Source organism: Castanea sativa, chromosome 5 (genome assembly GCF_040712315.1).
Source record: "Castanea sativa cultivar Marrone di Chiusa Pesio chromosome 5, ASM4071231v1".
NCBI lineage: Eukaryota > Viridiplantae > Streptophyta > Magnoliopsida > Fagales > Fagaceae > Castanea > Castanea sativa.
The window spans coordinates 71,654,993-71,673,180 of NC_134017.1; the positions used below are offsets into that span (position 1 = coordinate 71,654,993).

General features: G+C 37.1%; 3 protein-coding genes across 3 annotated transcripts; 2 read left to right on the forward strand and 1 right to left on the reverse strand.

Moving 5' to 3' along the window:
* The first annotated feature begins 3,162 nt into the window (after nt 1-3,162).
* Nucleotides 3,163-5,118, forward strand: LOC142637233 (oxygen-evolving enhancer protein 3-2, chloroplastic-like). Its single transcript, XM_075811515.1, has 3 exons — nt 3,163-3,652; nt 4,544-4,839; nt 4,929-5,118. The coding sequence occupies exons 1-3, from the start codon at nt 3,355-3,357 to the stop codon at nt 5,025-5,027; spliced, it is 693 nt and encodes a 230-aa protein (XP_075667630.1). The 5' UTR covers nt 3,163-3,354; the 3' UTR covers nt 5,028-5,118.
* Nucleotides 5,119-6,085: 967 nt separating this feature from the next.
* On the reverse strand, nt 6,086-8,625 carry LOC142637231 (putative F-box protein At3g10240). The gene is made up of 2 exons (XM_075811513.1): nt 8,500-8,625; nt 6,086-7,419 (listed from the first exon to the last, which is right to left on the reverse strand). The coding sequence occupies exon 2, from the start codon at nt 7,379-7,381 to the stop codon at nt 6,203-6,205; it is 1,179 nt and encodes a 392-aa protein (XP_075667628.1). The 5' UTR covers nt 7,382-7,419; nt 8,500-8,625; the 3' UTR covers nt 6,086-6,202.
* A 7,809-nt stretch (nt 8,626-16,434) lies between these two features.
* Nucleotides 16,435-17,520, forward strand: LOC142635726 (uncharacterized). The gene has a single exon (XM_075809835.1). It carries the CDS (start codon nt 16,435-16,437, stop codon nt 17,518-17,520), a length of 1,086 nt encoding a protein of 361 aa, XP_075665950.1.
* Nucleotides 17,521-18,188: the final 668 nt, after the last annotated feature.

Sequence of the window (18,188 nt, forward strand, 5' to 3'; positions counted from 1 at the left end):
TTGTCGTGGTGTTGTATTGGTGATTTTAATGAATTACTTCATGTGCAGGAAAAGAGGGGCGGACAACCAAGGGCGCACAGTCTCATGCAATCTTTCAAGGATGTTTTAGATCATTGTGGCTTTGTAGACATGGGGTACTCGGGTCCAGACTTTACATGGCATGGTCATCGTTGAAGGAAGTTGATTTGGGAGAGGTTGGATCAGGGTGTGGCTAACTATGAGTGGCTTTCTCGGTTCCCTACAGGTAGAATTCAGCATCTGAATTGTTTTACTTCGAATCACCGCCCGATTCTTCTTTCCTTAGATTCCAATGGTGAGAATCCCACTACATGGGCTTGTAATGTTGAAGGTTCACCAATGGTTGTGGCTACCAAGAAAGTGACTAAGTGTAAGAAAATGCTAAAGGCTTGGAACAGGGACAAGTTTGGGAATGTATTACAGAAAATTAAAAAGACTAAGGAGTTGCTTTGGAGGGCTGAGGAAGAGGCGGTCAAATCAGGGAGTGTTGATGAGGTGAAAAGGTTGAAACAAGAGCTAACTGAATTGTATGCAAAAGAAGAAAAAATGTGGCATCAGAGGGCTCAGCTTCAGTGGCTACAATGTAGAGATCAAATTACAAAAACTTTTCATGGTTTAGCAACTCAAAGAAAGCGAAGGAACTTTATAAAGGGATTGAGGGATGCAGGGGGTACTTGGCATGAAGATGAGGTCTAGATTTCGAGTATGCTTACTACCTACTTTGCTGAATTGTTTACTTCCTCTAACCCCCACGAATTAGATAATGTGTTGGATGGTGTCCAACGTGTGGTGATGGAAGACATGAGGGCTGACTTGGCTAAACCATATACGGTGGAAGAAGTTGAGTTTGCAATTAAAAAAATGGCTTTTCATGGTGTAACTCGAAATCTAGACTAGTAGCTTACTACAATCTACTATTGCTGAATTATTTTAGGTAAGAGTTAGAGATATATATTTACAGTGTTATCTTCAAGTTTTGTCTCTACTTAAACGTAAGTTGTATGGGTATTTTGGAACAAAAAAAAAATGTCCAGTTTAAACAGGTGAAGTCTCTTAAATAGTAATATAAATAAAATACTTTTTATTGAAAGTACAATATGTATTTGCTAAAAGCCTCGTAGCATAATTGGTAATTCCTTCCGTTTCCAATGAAGACATTCAAGGTTTAAGAGCTTGTTTGGATGAGGGTCTTTGATCATGTATTCACAACCATGTCTTATCCATTTATAATGGAGTTCTTCGGTTTATAACACGTGTGGTCAAATTTTCCTTTTGTTCATTTTCTTTGGTTTTTATGGCTTAGAGTATTGTTTTGCTTGTTCGCTCAAACTTATTTTTGATTTTTTAGTAATTTGTTAATTTGTCAAAACGCATTTTAAGTGTTTTCAGTTTTCAAAACTCAGTTTCCAATGACATTTTCGTAATTAAACCCAAGTTTCAGCTGCAATGTTTGACTTTTGGGTTTTTATTTTATTTTTTGAAACAAAGTAACAACAGAATTGAGTGATGATTGCCAAACGGGTGGGATTTGGGAAATCGAGGTATTTTAAGTAATGAGTGATGAAAATTGAGTAATAAAAATTGAGAGATGACAAATTACAAACCAAACAGGCCCTAAATCTCTCATCTCTCAACTATCGAATTATCAATAAAAAAATGTAGTCAACGAATTAAGAGTATCAGCTTTGTAAGTGCCTAAATTATCTTGAGAGTTAGATTTCTACTTTTGAGGTGGACTTAGGGTAATGGGCTTACACCTATGAGGCATTTTAACTACTCCTCTCAATCTCCACAATAAAAAAAAAAAAAAAAAGTGATTTAGAGGGTGTATTCCTTTATGATTTTTCTGCTTTAGTTTAATAATATGGACTTACTTGTTTCTCCAAAAATAAAATAAAATAATAAGGAGCCAAGGAAACTGAGTATTAAAAAAAGGGTTAAGTCTTGATAAAGGAAAAAAAAAAAAAAAAAAGAAGAAGAAGAAGAAGAAAGAAAAGTGAAAACGTGGAGTGATTGAAGAAACATGGATGCTCAGTTTGAAAGCCAACTGGAGAGTGTTCTTATTTTGTAGGAAATTTTTTAGATAAGAGTTAGAGATATATATATATATATATATATATATATATATATATATATATATATATATATATATATATATATTTACAAGGTTATCCTCAAGTTTTGTCCCTACTTAAACATAGGTTGTAGGGGTATTTTGGAACGAAAAAAATGTCCAGTCCAAACAGGATAAGTCTTTTAAATAATAATATAGATAAAATACTTCTTATTGAAAGTACAATATGTATTTGCTAAGAACCTTGTAGCATAATTGGTAGTTTCTTCCGTTTCTAACAAAGACATTCAAAGTTTAAATCTCTCATTTCTCAACTATCAAATTATCAATAAATAAATAAAAAAATGTAGTCAACCAATTAAGAATATTGGCTTTGTAAGTGCCTAAATTATCTTGAGAGTTAGATTTCTACTTTTGAGGTGGACTTAGGGTAATGGACTTACACCTATAAGGGATTTTAACTACTCCTCTATCTCCACAATTACTTAACACAAAATAAATAAATTGAAACTTCAAAAAAAAAAAAAAAAAACCAAATCCACATTTTCCTTCCCCCATTTTCCATCTACTCTCTTTTCACTCCAACCTAAAATTAAATTAATTTAAATCATAAAATTGATCAGTTTCAAGTGAAGAAGATATTTCATCAATCATTTTATTTTATTTTATTTTTTACAATTTTTTGCAAATTTATCTATTAATCATCATTGATGGAAAAAAAAAAAAAAAGTTCTCCTGTTTTCAATTTTAATTATAAATGAACATGAGATTATGAACAATAGGTAGATATATGTATGCCCTCTTATTCAAGGAAGGGTGAGCCGACAATGCAATGCATCCAACAAAATGTATAGGATTGAGTCCATATGCAGGAGGACAAAGGAAGAATGTGACTGATATAGTCACTAATAGGAGCATGATCTTGTAGTATCCACGTGTCAAAATGTTACCCTCCCACGCTGGAACCCAATCCAACTTGTAAAATACAAAAATGATCAAGTGACACGTTTCAACCACTGGTTGGCTGAAGCCATATCCAACTTATCCAAGCAGAAAATGTCAGATAAGGTGTTGCCCAAAATCACTCTACATCACAGAAACACAGAACAAAATTGAAAAATCATCATCCACCACCATAGCCAAAAATATTAATTCCACCTCACTCACATAGAAACCAATTGGGACAACAAAAATAAAAGTTTTAAGAAAAGAACTGAGATACCCAGTTTTACACTTAGGCAGGGTTTTTGTTTGTTGAGAAAATGGCCCAAGCAATGGCATCAATGGCTGGCTTACGTGGCTCCTCTCAGGCTATTTTGGAGGGTAGCCTTCAGCTAAGTGGCTCAACCAGGTTGAACGTAAATGGGACTAGCCGTGTGGCCATGACAAGGCCAGGGCTCACTATTAGAGCCCAGCAGCAGGCTGAGCCTGAAACTAGCCGCAGGGCTGTCCTTGGTCTAGTTGCTGCTGGTTTGGCCACAGGGTCTTTTGTTCAAGCTGTGCTTGCTGAGGCTAAGCCCATCAAGGTGGGTCCACCCCCTCCTCCATCTGGTGGATTGCGTAAGTCTTTGATCCATCTCTTGCTTTCTTCAACATTAGCTTTTGATCAATATATGTCATTTAAGAAGGCAATAAAGAATATGAATTTTGATAAAACGAACGAAAAAAAGAATACATGTAGTGGATCCTGACACTAATCCATAGTGGATCTTAAATTTTTGGATTAAAGTTTTGTTATTGTTGTTTTGTCATGAGCTAAATGAGAAATAACTAGTGAAAAGTAAGTCAATAATATATTATTTGCTTTCAAAAAAATAATATATTATTTGAAGTTAATGAATGCCTTATAGGAAGATCATATTCTCACCTGTAAGTCTTTCCTCTAGCTTCTTTCTTCAAATTAATTAGAAACAAATATGAAAAAAACAGTGATAAGTAAGCTACTTGTGAACACCTTAGAGTCAGTGCTCGATAGAAATAATTCAATACAAATACTGTCATAGCTTAATATCTATTGAGGTTGGTGAATTCCTAGGATCAAATATTTCTAATGACCAAACTATTGGTTTATTAGGATTACACAATAAAGCTAGTCGCACAAAGTTTTTACAACGGTTGAGATGGTATAATAAACTTATAAAAGTAATGTCTGTGAGGGTGCCATGTAAAAGTGAGGAGGTTACACCATGCACAACTTTACAACCCAACACATTATGAAAATATGTTCTGAGAAATGTTGTGTTTCTGGCATTAGTCCAGGTTTTGTAAACTAACCTAGGTACCAAGCATGATGTCTTAGTCAGGCTTAATTTTTTGAGATCAATCTGATACATGCACATCCATTTGGCGGGCTAAGAAACATTACTAAAACCAAATTCATAGTTATATTGTGGCTAGGAACATATAAAAAAATTTAGCAAAATTAAGATTCATATTTATACATTTTGGCAGCTGGAACTCTAAACTCTGATGAGGCAAGAGACCTTGATCTGCCATTAAAGGACAGGTTCTTCATTCAACCATTGACCCCAGTTCAGGCAGCTCAGAGGGCAAAGGAGTCCGCCAAGGAAATTGTTGGTGTGAAGGAATTTATTGATAAGAAGGCATGGCCCTATGTGCAGAATGATCTCCGTTTGCGGGCAGAGTATCTCCGGTATGACCTTAACACTGTCATTTCTGCTAAGCCTAAAGATGAGAAGAAATCCCTCAAGGACCTCACTGGAAAGCTCTTCCAAGACATTAGCAATGTAAGTTGAAAAGTTTACTTCATTTTTCAGATCAGTATTCTGATTATTCAATTTCTAGGTACTTATTTGTTGTGATGTTTTTCCTGCAGCTTGACCATGCAGCAAAAATTAAGAGCACCCCAGAAGCAGAGAAGTACTATGCCGCAACTGTATCTACCCTGAATAATGTTCTTGCCAAGCTTGGTTAAGAAGAATTAAAATGTTCTGATGTAAACTTCTACTTTAGAAGTTATGAAACAATTTCTTTAATGCTATCTAAAGGGAATCTGGTTGGAAAAACTACTGCCTTTATTTTTCAATTTCTGATACTCTTTTATTGCATGCTAATCTAAGGATTGAAATGTGAGTCTGTATAAGTAACAACTATCAGACTTTGTGTTGCTTGATAGGATGAAAAAACTAGGCAGAAATTCAAGCACTTCTATTTCGCTTCCTAAACAAATGATACAATTGACCTTTTAAAAGTTAAGGAATCTGCTTTCATGTTTGATTTGCACAGATGTTGCACATCAATGATGCTTAGATACAAGGACAGCCTTTTCATCAACCCAAATGACCAGCATTTTTAATTAACGGTATACAAACTTAGGATCCTAGGAGGGTGGGGAGCATAAGCAATCAGTTCACTTGCACCTCCTGATTGAATCTCAGCTCTAGTTGGCATTTGGCAGAATTAGACTCAAGGAATACCTTCATAATCATAGCATTGAACTGATACTTGATAAACTAACAATTATCACCCAAGTTCATTTTTGTTGTCTTGGGCTAGCAGCCTAGCTGGGTGCCTCAGGAGAAATACTTGTGTATACATCTTGTCGACTCATAGCAAGTAAAACCCCAGAAATAAAAATCATAATAAGCACTTCAAGTAGCATCAAGACATCTGTTACCAAGATAGTCATGTTGTTATAATGAAACCATAAAGAATTCTACAAGCAATTGTAGGCTATGTACTATCATCAGAAATATTTTCTAACCAGCTATTTGAGCTATGCAACAAATTTTAGAGTGTTGCATGGTTAAAATCCCAGTTTATTATACATAAAAATTCTTAAAACTGTGGGAGCACATAACATTCATCCATAGACTTTGTTATGTCTGTCTTTGAGTTTAACAACAGAAGCAATTAATCCATTTTCATAAGCAAGCAAAAGAAAGTAAATTAAGCAGTAGAAAGAAACTGCAAAATCAAATAATAAGTGTAATGAAGTTTTTAAAGGGGGTACTTGTTTGTTACAAAAGGCACATCATCAGAGGAAGCTGTGTATATGTAACCTACCAAGCCTTGAAAACAGAAAAGAAAAACATGAAACTAAGATAACAATGCCTAAAATCTTAATTTAACTTTGAAAACCCTTTGTGGTTATTTCTTCACTGGTTGCATTCCTTTCAGATTTATCAAACTGGAAGGGCCAACGTAGAAACCACATTTTTCCATTTTAGACGCCTCGGGATCAGATATTATGCAGTTAATTTTCCCACTTTCAATATTGTAAGCGAAAAATTTCTTGTCCTTTACCCAAAACCATAAATCACCATTCTGAGCGAAAAGAGGAATAAGATCCTCCATCAAATTTGGAGTGCTGTTCGTGAATGCCAGGGGAATAACAATCTTCTCTTCACCCCATTTGAGCTTCTTGTAATCTTCTAACACAACGACATTGATAACCTCTTCCACTCTAACAGCAAAAGATAAACATCCATTCCAATCTAAAGCCCAAACTTTTTCCCAATTTGAGAACAATCCTTTGGGCATTATAGTACTCTTAAAACTCTCACTCTCCAAATCAAGAGATACCATCTCTGCACAAAAGCATGTTCTAAACTTGTTTATCTTAATGCAGTGAACAGCCTCACCTGCTGACACAACCACAATTTTCTCTCTTTTCTTGTTAGCATCATTTAGGCTAGGGAAATTGATAGTTCTCCAAGAATTATCACTTCCAATGGTAAGAATCTCACAACCTTCATTTCCAGTTTCCTCATTATCATCATATATAGAGACCAACTTGTAGCAACCAGAAGATGGAACAAAAGAGAACGTCATACCAAAGCTATTTTTATGTGGGTCAGGCAGTTCAAGCATTTGACGGGTGGCATTATTCATTATGAGGAATTTATTGGAGGCATTTCTTTTCTTTAGCAACATGCCATTGCAACCGCAGATCAACTGGAAATTATCCTGGCTATTGCCAGGAGGAGTAATAGGGATTTTATTGTACGAGCACTTGATTCTATGTCGGCTCATATGCTTTTCAATGAAGAGACAATCTTGAGTTAAAGTGTGCCATTGCCTGCAAACACACTTCATCCTCAGTACATACTTGACTGGCAGCCAGCTCAGAATCTCCATAACGATATCTGAGGGAATGGACTGTTGTGTAGCAGAGATGGAGATTTTTTCATGGCTCTTTTTATTTACAGCAATCTCTGGCTTTGCTCTCATTGTTTCTTTATTTGCGATTCTTGTGCGTTCTTCATTTGATGTTTCAAGGCACCGTGGAGATGAGCAGCAAGTAAATTTGAAAAAAATGTTTACCATGATGTTCTTAAGAGACACTCCTCAATCTGCTCCTGTAGCTTACAAAACAAAAACATGGAATCAGCTTTTTAATGTCAATCAAAAGAAAATGATTTATTTACAAAACACAAACTCAGTGTAGGAGAACAATTACAACGTTATGAACTTCATTGGCCAGCCAAAATTCTATTGCAATGGACACTTCTAAAAGACAAGCATTCAGAGATTAATTCTCACATGCAATGGCAAAAGTTTCAATGCTCTTTAAAACTAAAGAGGATGCAGTTATGTTACGACCCAAGTCGCCACGACCACCTCGACCTCGACTAGCACCACGTTTACCACGGGAGCGCTGTGACTATCTTAAATATAAGATTACATCTGATTAAATTTATGCTTACGTTCTATTATTATTTGTGGGTCTTAAATATGATCTTTACATGATAAAAATTCCATAGTAACAATGAGATAGAGATAAACTTAAGCAATCCTCAAACAAAGAGATAAGATAATCAACTAACTTTTCTAACTCATAGTGGTGGGGATGACACTAGGAAAAAAAGCAAGTTTTTTTATTTTTTTTTTAATTTTCCACTAAGCACAAAATAATAAACAAGTAGAGCTCTTTGAAATTGCATTACAGTGCACCCCTACTCTTTAAAGCAAAAGAACAGAACAGAAAATTTATGCGGCACAATTTACCTGTAGAAACTACCTATAGAATGTATAGTAAAATTACATTCGCGTGAAAGGCAAAATATTTCCAAGGAGATACAACCAAAGCTAGCAAATACCTATATCCAATATTTACAAATTCTTGTTCAAGAAATCATTATAAACAACAAAAACCAAAGCCCAATAGATAGAGAATGACTTCTTCTTTTTTTTTTTCCTTTCAACATCTTATGTTACGGGGTGATTGCAATAAGTTTACCACATGATACGAGGTAAATAGAGGTAAAAACTGAGAAAACAGCAATCTTAGGATGCTTGGAAATCTCATATGAAAAAACTTGAAATTAATATGAAACATATAACAGTTACTAAAATTGAAATTGCAAATCAGGAAGAAATTAAATTTAATACTGAGTTAAGAAATAGAGTAGTATAGATTCAAACCTTTGAATTGCAGAACCTACCTTTTTGCGTGTGTAGTATAGTATGAAATATTTTTGCTTTTCCTGTTACCCTTTGGATTTTATAGTAGTACTCGCTAGCAAATTAAAACAATCTTCGAAGAAGAGTTCGATCAGACTTTCAGTTATGCTCTCTTCTTTTCATGTTTTGCGCGTGAACTGTGAAGTATATTACCATCAAGTAAGTGATTTTTGGTTTTTCCCTTATCGTTTGGGTTTTGATTTTTATATTAGTAGACTTTTAGTGTAACTCTAACTCTACTCAAACTCTATATATATCTATATTATTTATAAGAGGATTTTTCTATTTGAATTGAATTTTTATATGGTTTAGAAATACCCTTAAACTTTAGGTTTAACAGTAAAAAAACTCAAGAACAACCTGATAAAAATATATATCTCAAATTCTACTTAAAATGCCTATAAAATAGGACACTTTCCTACTAATCTATTTTTTTAAAACAAACTTATCCAAAATAAATAATAATAATAAAAATTATGACACTAGACCAAAAAAAAAAAAAAAAAAAAACCTCATTGCAAAGCATGTGTGATGAGGCTAGTGATAATTTGCATCTATTATAATTTGGAAATATATATAGGCGTAAATGCACTTTTAGTCTTTATATTTTGACCCGATTTTTATTTTGGTCCCTACATTTTATTTTTACCACTTTTAGTCCTTAAACCAATTAACACGTGATGTTTAAATCCTTACCGTCACCCAACTAACAGAAAATGCTGACGTAGCTAACTATACAGTAAAATAATAATTAAAAAAAATCTATTTTGGCATTAAAAATTGCCACGTCAGCATATAAATTGAAAATAATTAATTAATTAATTTTAGGTGTAAATACACTTTTAGTCCCTACATTTTGGTATTTTTCCATTTTAGTCCTTACATTTTAATTTTACCACTTTTAGTCCCTAATCTAATTAACGCGTTCCATTTTGGTCATTTCCGTCAGTCAACCGACGAAAATTGTTGAGGTGGCAACCGGAGGAATTAAAATATTATAAAAAATGCCACATCACCCTGACACGTCACCATATAAATTTAAAAAATTTATTTATTAATTTTAACTAAATAATAAAAATAAAAATAGAATTAAATAACTAAAATTCACATGGTTCTTCGTATTCTTCCCAAATCAAAGCCAGTAACTAAGAACTCAAACCCATCACAAGAACACAAACCCAGCAACCCAAGAACTCAAACCTAGATCACTAAGACATAAATGAAAACAAGAAAAAAAAAAAAAAACCCAAATTCAACGCCTCAGAGATCATCAAACCCAGCATCATCAGATCTACCACAAACCAAGATCATCTCATGTTCTTCCCCAAATTCTAACACAATCAACATTGTATTCTTAGCAACTCAAACCCATAAACCCAGTTAACAAAATATCAAAAAATTAAACAAAATATCTCAAAAATTAAACCAATTCAAAACACAAAAAAAAAAAAGAAATCTTCATCTCCAACATCAAGTCCCTCTCTCTCAACATCTTCTCCGCTCTCTCTCTGTCCGCCCTCAGCCTCTCCATCTTCTTCCTCATCGCGCTCAACTCCTCTGCTAGCGACGCGTCCAGAGATTCGATCTGAAGAACAAGTTGTAGCCAAACAAACAAAAATCACAAAAACGAAAGGTAAATCTGAAAACCTCTGTTTCATATGTGAGTATACACTCTCTGATACATGTACATGTTCACAAATCCTTACAAACACAGAAAATGAGCACAAAAATCCCAGTACCTTACCCTCTGTCATACCTATGTTGATCACGAGCTCACGCACCGCCACATGTGATCTCACGCGTCACCATGACTACGGTTCTTGGCAGATCCATGAAGCCATTAACCTCCTCAATTCCACGCGCCGTCCTAGGCAGTAAATCGAGAAGTTGAGTTATAGGTTCTAGAGAGAGATCGGATGAATATGAAGTTTTTGGCTCGGGTTTAGAGGGAGAAAGGATGAGAGGTTGGGAACCACCATCGTCATGTTGGAGGCAGCTGGGCTTCACAACGGAGCTAGGAGGCTGTGCCTCGTTTAGATCGAAGAGAGGGTGAGACGGATCCAGAGCAAGAGAGCTTGAGAGGCTTGAGACCGATTTGATGTGAAACCACCGTCGATGGTTGTGATGGTGATGAGCTTGAGAGGCTTCGCCATGGTGGTCTGAGACAAAGACAGTTCAGATCGGAGATTTCAAGGTTGAGATAGTTGGTTTGGAGATGGAGAAGACCATTGTGGTGGTGGTGTTGGTGATCGGAGTGATGAGTTCAAGGCCATGGAGGCTCGGGTGAGAGAGAGAGAGAGAGAGAGAGAGAGAAGGCTCTGTAAAATGAAGAACAAATGAACATGAAGAACAATCATGAATTTTAGTTTAAATTATGTTTTAATTCTATCCATTTTAGTTTTTAATTTAGTTTTTAATTTTATTATTTAGTTAAAATTAATAAATAATTTTTTTAAATTTATATGCTGACGTATCAGGGTGATGTGGCATTTTTTATAGTATTTTAATTCCTCCGGCTGCCACCTCAGCAATTTTCGTCGGTTGACTGACGAAAAGGACCAAAATGAAACGCGTTAATTGGATTAGGGACTAAAAGTGGTAAAATTAAAATGTAGGAACTAAAATGAAAAAACGCCAAAATGTAGGGACTAAAAGTGCATTTACGCCTTAATTTTAACTAAATGAGAAAAATTAAAAACTAAAAATCACATGAATTGAGATCTAAGAGTGCCTTGAACAAGAGCAACAAGAACACAATCCCAAACCTAAGAACACAGACCCAGAAATTAAAAAGAAAAAAAAAACATCAACAACAACAAAAAAACAGCCATTCAAGACCGAATTCTCCAGCAAATCACTAATCCACATAATTAAGAATGTAATGACATTCACATTCTCATTCTCATTATCTAATTTTGAGATCCCAATCAAATATGAGTAAACAAAAAATGTTAGCTTCCCAAACCCTAGGCGGTCCATCCAGGAGCGGGCATGTGATAGGGTCGTCGTTAGACAAGATCATAAAAAACGTGGCATGGCGTAAGCACTCTTAGCTCGTCTCCGTCTGCAAATCCGACTTGGGTTTTTCTTTTCGATCTGGGTAGTCTCGGATCGAGCGATTACTTCAGCAAAACCAGCAACAACCCAATTCGCTTACCCAACAGCCACCTCTTGCATTTGCCTCTGGATCCGCTCCGCATCGACTCAAAGAAGCTCCGGCTCCTTCAAGTTTTTGTATCAAAATAGATTTTTTAATGCCAAAATAGATTTTTTAATTATTATTTTACTGTACTATTAGCCACGTCAGCATTTTCTATTAGTTAAGTGACGGTAAGGACTTAAACGTCACGCGTTAATTGGTTTAGGGACTAAAAGTGGTAAAAATAAAATGTAGGGACCAAAATAGAAATCTGGTAAAAATGTAGGAACTAAAGGTGCATTTACGCTATATATATATATATTTGGAATAGGGGAAGGCGAATTTTTTTTTAAAAATTTTCAAACAAATTTATTTTTTGAACATTTGTTTGAAAGTTGTGTAGTGATATAGTGAGCATTTGGGAAGCGCGTTTTGTGCGTCCAATTTTTTTTTTAGTAGCGCCAATGCACCAAGGCATATGAATAGTAAAAAAAGAGTGAACAGTAATTTATTATTATTATTTTTATTGTTTTCAGTTTTCAATTTTCGGCAAAATAAGCGGTATCTAAACTGACCCATAAAGAAAATTTTGGGTAGAAAAAAAAAAAGAAAAAAAACATAAATAAAGTTGAAAGGAAAAAACATACTTTAAGACGCCTCTAAGTCAATTCAACTATGGCAGATCTTGCCAGCTTTAGTAACACAAACTTGTAAACTATGTATTGGGGCATTAAAGTGGTGGAATGTTGGATTTAAAAAATAAAATGTCAGTTTAATGTTAATTGTTAGTTTATTTCAAAAACAAAAACAAAAAAAACCTATGGCAGATCTTAGCCATTTAGTGCAGGCTCAAAATATAAAGTTGACTTTTATTGAAATAGTAGTGTCCATATACTCTTAATAGTCTATCTTCTCGTGGACTCTGATACAAACGCAATACTAGCTAGCAAAGAGAGAGAGATGGCCATTGCACTTGTTCTAGTGAAGTAATAAATAAATAAAGTCTAAATAACAAGGTGGTGTTTGGATTTTATTTTCTGAAATTTCAGAATTTGAATTTTACCTCTTGTGCGCACAACGGGGGGAGTACACCTCGGCTGAGTAGATCGGGGCGAAGAAGAAATGGAGTCGCCACCTAGATTAGGTCTAGGAATCATAAATATAACACCCTTGTTGAAGGACTGATTTTTACCAGAACATGTGTTTGGAGTTTAGGTATGGGGATAGAAATGTGTTAAGCACCCAACCCCACCCGACTCGTCGGTCGGCCTCCACTCATTGTGTTCCAAATTCTAATCCCATCAAAGGGTCCTCTAATGTGTTATTCTAAACTCACACACACTAACATGCATCTAGCATCCAAACATAGCATATGTCCCGCACTCATCCATAGCATAAAACTCTATCATTCATCTAGTAGTATAAATCCAAGGACAACAAGCATATCACAATACAGTAACATCAACAAGGTATTTACATGAAGTACATTCATCATGTTCATCAATCAAGAAAGTTCACCATGTTCATCAACCAAATCAAATGCATGTTCATGTAATTATGCATGGCTTACCTCACTTACCTCATATCATCACAGCACCTGTGCATTAATGCATGTTTATATTCATATGCATTTTCATGTGATTCAATTAAGATATAAACCCTAATCATCAATCTATCAATCCAAGCATGTGAAACATGTTATTCTACTAACCCTAATGCTAAATATGTGAAAACTAGATTCAACAAGACTTAAACATGTAATTAAAACTAAATAAAACAAACAATAATCAAGAACCCTAAATCTGATGCATGTTCATGTAATTATGCATGACTTACCTCACTTACCTCATATCATCACAGCACCTATGCATTAATGCATGTTTATATTCATATGCATTTTCATGTGATTCAATTAAGATATAAACCCTACTCATCAATCTATCAATCCAAGCATGTGAAACATGTTATTCTACTAACCCTAATGCTAAATATGTGAAAACTAGACTCAATAAGACTTAAACATGTAATCAAAACTAAATAAAACAAACAATAATCAAGAACCCTAAATCTGTGTTTCTGGGCATAGGTATGCATGCGCATACATAGGGTATGCGTACGCATCCCAACTGTATGCGTATGCATGCTTTGAGTATGTGTATGCATGTATAAAGCATGTGCACACATATACACTCAGAAACACAGTTTTAAAGTAAGCAACAAAATAGTAATTTAACAAACCCTAGCTTACTTCTAATACAAAACTAAACAATCTGAACTAACAACAAAGATGTCAAAGATAAACAAAAAATAATCTATTCTTAAACATACATTGGATCTAGCAACAAACAAGAGCAACACTTAACACATCAAAACATGTTTATCAATATATCCAATCATTCACTTTACAATCAAGTTTGTATTTTATTAATCAAAAGTCTGATTATTCAAGTAATTCTATGTATTTATATGTTGTGCTTTTTTGTCCAATAACTTGACTATGCAGTAAAATTAAGAGCACCCTAGAAGTAGAGAAGTACTGTGCAGCGACTATATCTACCCGGAATAACGTTCTTGCCAAGCTTGATTAAGAAGTACTAAAATATGTTTTGATGTAATTTTAGAAGTTACGAAAAAATTTCTTTAAAGCTATCTTATGGGAATCTTTCTTTGCATATGATAGAGGTAATTTTTAATTGGTAAAATAAAAGAAGTTGTTGGTCTCCAAGAACCCGTAAGCTCTATTATTCATGCTGACGACTTCACGTAAGATGAAGTTGTCAATCTTAAAGCCGACGACTTCACGCAAGATGAACCCGTCAATTTCACAGCCGACGACTTTATCTCACTACCTAACGGCATCTACGCCTGGATGGGATGAGAAGCTGACGAGGAGAAAGTTGAAGGCAAGAAAGGAAATAGTGACGGGTCTAGCATGACTATACTTGGCCTCCAAGAATATGTATATAAGGAAACACCTTGTGCCCCACGGTTAACCCTAATCAAGGGGATCCCTACAAGGAAAGTATTTCGCGACATACGCGTACTAATAAAGATCTTCTCTACAAGGAAAGACCCTTTCCACCAAGAAACGGATGTTAACTCTACACTACTATAAAAACCCCAAAACCCATACAAACCAAGGTACGCTTAATTCACCCCAGCTTTGGCACTCTAGAGTTGTGAAAAAATTCTATAACTTGATCGTCGGAGGGTATTTGGCAGATACCACACCGGTACCTTTCTTAGGTTCTTCTTCTTCCCTTTGTGTTGTGCAAGTCTTGTTTGGAGCACGTGAGGACCATATAGCTCATTGACGATTTTCGGCATCATCAGTTGACCCCGTCTGTGGGAAACGATAAGAAGTAAGCCATACTACCGCTTCCCGGACAAAGAGTTGCATGATACTTACTCGCTCAATGGCAACCACCACCAACAACCAAGGGGACGAACCATGTACCACCACCCTCGAGAGACAAGTTCAAACGCTCGCTGCAGCTGTAGAACGCCTTACTAAGCAAAACCATGACCTAGAGGAGCAACTATGCCAAAAGAACGCGATGCTTAACACTCAAGAGGAGGACTAGGAAGGAACCAGCGTTGAAAGGAGGAACCAAGAGGGGCCGGAAGGTAACAACGCCCCAACTAGTCAAGAATGACAGGATACAAGTCGTCCATCCACCGTGGATATGGCTCCACCATCGCACTTAGTCGCAGAGATGCAGATGATGAAGGAACGGATGGACTTCATGATGAACACCTTTAGGGGACGAGTATCCAGCGACCTTGATGAGTTAGTCCACTGGACGGATTTGCCCTTCACTGCGTCCGTTACCTCGTTCCCCTTTTCGCCAAAATTCCGCATGCCACAAGTAGAGGCTTACAACGGATCAAAGGATCCATTGGATCATTTGAAGACTTTCAAGACCTTAATTCATTTGCAAGGGGTGGCAGACGAGATCATGTGCAGGGCCTTTCCCACTACGCTGAAGGGACTCGCGAGGGTTTGGTTTAGTCGGTTGACACCCAACTCCATCAGTACCTTTAAGGAGTTGAGCGCCTAGTTTGCCTCGCACTTTATCAGGGGGCACAGATACAAAAAGTCTATTACTTGCCTTATGAACATCAAGCAACGAGAGGACGAAACGCTAAGGTCTTACATTACCTGCTTCAACAAAGAGGCCTTCTCGATTGGCGAGGCTAACGACAAGATACTCGTGGCCACATTCATAAACGGATTGCGAAAGGGTAAGTTTTGTTTTCCGTATACAAAAATGACCCAAAGACTATGTCAGATGTACTTAACAGGGCAACTAAATACATGAACGTGGAAGACGTGTTGTTGGCCCGAGAAGAAAAGCCTAGGAAGAGGGAAAGACAAGAGGATGTACGACAGGATAGGGGGTGGAAGATGGCCAAGACCGGAGACCGACAGGAGGATAGGCACTCCAAGCCCCTCACAGGGAGGTTCACAAGCTTCACTCCCCTGACCGCCCCAATCAACCAAGTCCTGATGTAGATCAAAGACGAAGGGACCTAGACGTTTCTCAGCAAGCTGAAGGGAGATCCCAATAAGAGGTCTAGAGACAAGTACTACCACTTCTACCGTGACCATGGTCATGATACGTCTGATTGCTATGACTTGAAGCAACAACTAGAAGCTCTTATCAGACAAGGAAAGTTGTAGAGATTTGTTAGCAAGGAGAGAGCAGACCAACCACAGGATCAGGCTCCCCGATGTGAGAACGAGCGTCCTAGGCTACCGGTAGGAGATATAAGAATGATTGTGGGAGGCACTACGACCTCTGGCTCATCCAAAAAGGCGCGTAAGAATTGCCTCAAAATGGTTCAGAACATTCAGCTGATGGGTTTCGTACCGAAGATGGCTCGGATCGACAATCCCATCACTGAGTTCTCAAAGGAAGATGCTCGACGTCTCCACTACCCACATGATGATGCGCTCATCGTCAGTATACAGGTAGGATATTACAACACACACCGGGTTCTGATTGACAACGAAAGTTCTGCCGATATTCTCTACTACCTGGTGTTCCAGCAAATGAGGATCGATAGAGAACGATTGGTTCTGACCAACGCCCCGCTTGTCGGGTTTGGAAGGACTAAGGTATACCCCCTCAGCACAATCACGTTGCCTGTAATAGTTGCTGACTACCCTCAGCAGATCATTAAGGATGTCACATTCCTTGTTATGGCTTGCTCGTCCGCCTACAACGCTAACTTAGGGTGGCCCACCCTCAACTCATGGAAGGCTGTAACTTCAACCTACCACCTGATGATCAAGTTCCCCACAGACTATGGAGTAAGGGAATTTTCGAGAATCCAAGTGGCTGCGCATGAATGCTACATAGCAATGCTAGAAATGGACAATCATTTACAAACAATGAATATAGAAGAACAGCGAGCGATGGCAGAGCCCATGGAAGGATTGGAGGAAATGACCCTTGATAACTCTAGGCCCAAGTGGACGACTAGGATCGGCACTCTCACCAACCCATTAGTCCACCAAGCATTAGCATCATTCCTACGAGAAAACCAGGACGTCTTTGCCTTGAGTCATGAAGACATTCCTAGGATCGACCCATTAGTAATAGTGCACAGGTTGAACGTATCGGCCACCTTTCCCCCCGTCCGTCAGAAAAAGCAAGTATTCAGCCAAAAACGAGACAGAACCATTGCAAAAGAGGTCCGAAAGTTACAAGATTTAGACTTCATTAGAGAAGTTTACTATCCTGATTGGTTGGCCAATGTGGTGATGGTAAAAAAAGCCAATGAAAAATGGACGATGTGCGTAGATTTTACAGATCTGAACAAGGCGTGCCCAAAGGATAGCTACCCTCTCTCGTGAGTAGACGTCTTAGTAGACTCTACAGCCTAACACTAGTTGCTAAGTTTCATGGAAGCTTTCCCTGGCTACAATAAGATAAAACTAGATGAAGCTGACAAAGAGAAGACTTCGTTCGTTACCAGCAAAGGCCTTTTTTGCTACAAAGTAATGTCGTTTGGCCTCAAGAATGCTGGCACGACATATCAAAGGCTCATGAATAAGATTTTTTCCTGTTAGATCGGAAGAAACATCCAAGTCTACGTTGACAACATGCTTGTGAAGAGCCAAAGAGAGGAGGACCATTTAGACGAACTCTAGGAAACATTCAACACCTTACGCTCTTACAACATGAAAGTCAATTCAAGTAAGTGTGTGTTTGGGGTGACCGCTAGGAAGTTCTTGGGTTTCATGGCATCTCAAAGAGGTATCGAAGCTAACCTGGACAAAATCCTGGCCATAATGGAGATGGAATCACCAAGGAATGTGAAAGAAGTACAAAGCCTCAACGACAAGGTAGCCGCACTAAACAGATTTGTGTCAAGAGCGACAGATAAATGCCTACCTTTCTTTCGCATGCTGAAGAAGTCATTTGAACGGACGACCGAGTGTCAGCAAGCATTCAAGGATCTAAAGGGATACCTTTCTTCCCCACCATTACTAAGCCCCTCCAAGCTAGGAGAAGAGTTATT